The 2,594-nt window shown below is 47.6% G+C and overlaps 1 protein-coding gene across 1 annotated transcript; it reads right to left on the bottom strand.

Moving 5' to 3' along the window:
- Nucleotides 1-1,181: 1,181 nt before the first annotated feature.
- On the bottom strand, nt 1,182-2,117 carry LOC102011137 (olfactory receptor 4D11-like). Its single transcript, XM_013506353.1, has one exon. The coding sequence runs from the start codon at nt 2,115-2,117 to the stop codon at nt 1,182-1,184; it is 936 nt and encodes a 311-aa protein (XP_013361807.1).
- Between the last annotated feature and the right edge of the window lie 477 nt (nt 2,118-2,594).

Genomic DNA, 2,594 nt, shown 5'->3' with positions numbered 1-2,594 from the left:
ACGTGGGATAGACGCAGCCCAGCTTGTGGGTTTATGTGAGTCAGACCCGGGGTGACCAGATGCCCTTGCTTTCCCTTGCCCAGGTAACTAACTGCATCAGGTTGTGCTGTGTGCAGACTTGGTCTGAGGAGGTCGTTGGAGACAGTGACGGGGAAGCGCTTTGGGGTGCTTACCCCCTTGGGATCACATTGATGAGATGGTGTTACTCAGACTTTCTAGAGCCTTGTGCCACTGGCTTCTGACATAGAGATAAAATCTGGTCAGAGTGAGTCACAGAGAAAGGGAAGGAGGGGCACCTTGGCATGAAATGCATCTGGGAAGTGGGTGCTTGGGCAGGAGGAACAGATTCCCCTGTATGTGGGGTACCTTGAGTTCTTCTGCCGTTGCCTAAACTTGTGAGGTGATCGGGTTTGTCTCAGTCTGCCTTGAAATAGGTATCTTGAGGCCACTATGAGAGAGATTTTCAAGCTGCTTCTCCAGCTCAGGATCCATTGCGTATTTAGGAAGTTCTTCGTAGCTCATGAGAGTATATGGGATTTAAATAAGCAGAGTTAAATTCTGAATCTGTGGTAAGTTATTCACATCCAAATATGTGTACTTCACAGGCGGTGATGATGGAATCCTTCTAGAACAGGATTATAGTTTGGTGTAGACCGACCCAACGGTGTAAGAAATTACATTCACATGGTAGAAAAATGACATGCTGTGTGTTGAAGTTGTCTCTGTAATTAACTGGGCTAAGGCCTTGAACAAACCACTTCTTCTCTCTGGGCTTTTATTTCCTTATCTCCTGAAAAAAGAGTTGAACTATTAATAATATAATTGTCCTGATTGACGTATTATTACCTTGGTCTTTGAATGAAAATATATCAGTTAGCTCAACACTATAAAACTAGTTATTTCATACTGAACAGAAACCTGGCTTATCAGTTACTTATTAATTTAAACGTGAAAATCAATGGGTACTTAGGAAGTATAGGTGGTTAATTGTTTGTTTGTTTTTTGTTTTTTTTTCCCATACCGGGAATCAAACTCATGACCTTGTGCTTGCCAGGCAGGCATTGTGCCGCTGAGCTAAATCCCCAGCCCCTTAGGTGGTTAATTGACAATGCATTTGAATATAAGACTCTGTGGAGAACATAATAAATTGATCCTTGGTGATGAAGGTCTGGGGACTCTTTCTATTTTCTTTCAGAAAGAATGAGTCTTCTCTGCAGTCTCCACATGGCTGACTTCATCTCCTGGTTCCTCAGGGTGTAGATCAGGGGGTTGAGCAGAGGGGAGATGACCGTGAAGGTGACGTGGATGGGCTTATCCGCAGGGAGGGCAGTGAAGGGCCGGGCGTAGACGTAGATGCAGGGCACAAAGTGCAGGGTCACCACGGTGATGTGGGCGGTGCAGGTGGAGACGGCTTTCCTCCTGCCCTCGCCTGTGTGAGACCTCAGCATTGTCAGGATGACCATGTAGGACACAAGCAGGAAGATAAACCACAGCGTAGTGACCAGGCCATTGTTGGAAATCATCAGGATCTCCAGAGCAAAAGTGTCAGTGCAGGCGAGGTTGAGGACCTGCGGGACATCGCAGTAGAAAGTGTCGAGAACGTTGGGCCCGCAGAAGGGGAGCGGGAGCAAGAGGGCGATCTGCACGATGGAGTGGATGAAGCCGCCCAGCCAAGAGGCCGCGATGAAGGCCGTGCACCGCCCGCTGCTCATGACGGTCACGTAGTGCAGGGGCCTGGAGATGGCCACGTAGCGGTCCAAGGCCATGACAGAGAGAGAGAAAATGTCTGCCCCACCAAGGAGGTGGAAGAAGAACATCTGGGTGATGCAGCCCGGGAAGGAGATGGTCTTTTTCCTTGAGAGAAGGTCGACTAGGACCTTGGGTGCAGTGACAGAGGAGAAGCAGATGTCCAGGACAGAGAGGTTGCGGAGCAGGATGTACATGGGGGTGTGAAGGCGGGGCTCGCAGGTCACGGTGACCATGATGAGGAGGTTTCCCAGCAGAGTTACCACATACACAAAACACAAAAGCAGAAATAAGACCCAGCTTAGGTCTTGGGATTGAGTAAGCCCCAGAAATGTAAATTCTTTGACTCTGGTGTAATTTCCCAACTCCATTGAATCATATTTCCTAATCCTCGTATGTCTTGGGAAAAACAGAAGGTACTACTTCCGCAAGTGTGTCCACTCTCCCATCGTAGCTTCAGGTGTATGGAGTCCAGGGTTAGGCCTGAGAGTTCAGGACGTCTCCTCCATACACAGATCACTCTCCCATTTTTCCAGGTCACATTGCGTTACACAAGTGTGCATTTCATTGTTTTTTCTTCTGTAAAATACAGATTATTTTGAAAATATATACATGTCATGTTCTAAGTAGATAAGTTCTAAGAATGCATTGTAAACAGAGATGAATGTTAAATACTCAGTGAGGGACAGTTGGTGGCTTGAGAGCTGTAACAACGGGGTTAGGTTTTTGTGTGGATAAAGTAGTGCCTGCTTGGTGCCCCCACAACACTTTGTGTTCCCCAGGAGTGAGTCCCCTGCCCCTCAGACTCCACTCCGTTTCCATGCCTCTAAGAACCCCTATATGCAGCA

The sequence above is a fragment of the Chinchilla lanigera genome, unplaced genomic scaffold (assembly GCF_000276665.1).
Source record: "Chinchilla lanigera isolate Chin_1 unplaced genomic scaffold, ChiLan1.0 scaffold00110, whole genome shotgun sequence".
NCBI lineage: Eukaryota > Metazoa > Chordata > Mammalia > Rodentia > Chinchillidae > Chinchilla > Chinchilla lanigera.
The sequence above is the reverse complement of the archived record's forward strand: the minus strand, read 5'-3'. Positions and strand labels throughout refer to the sequence as shown.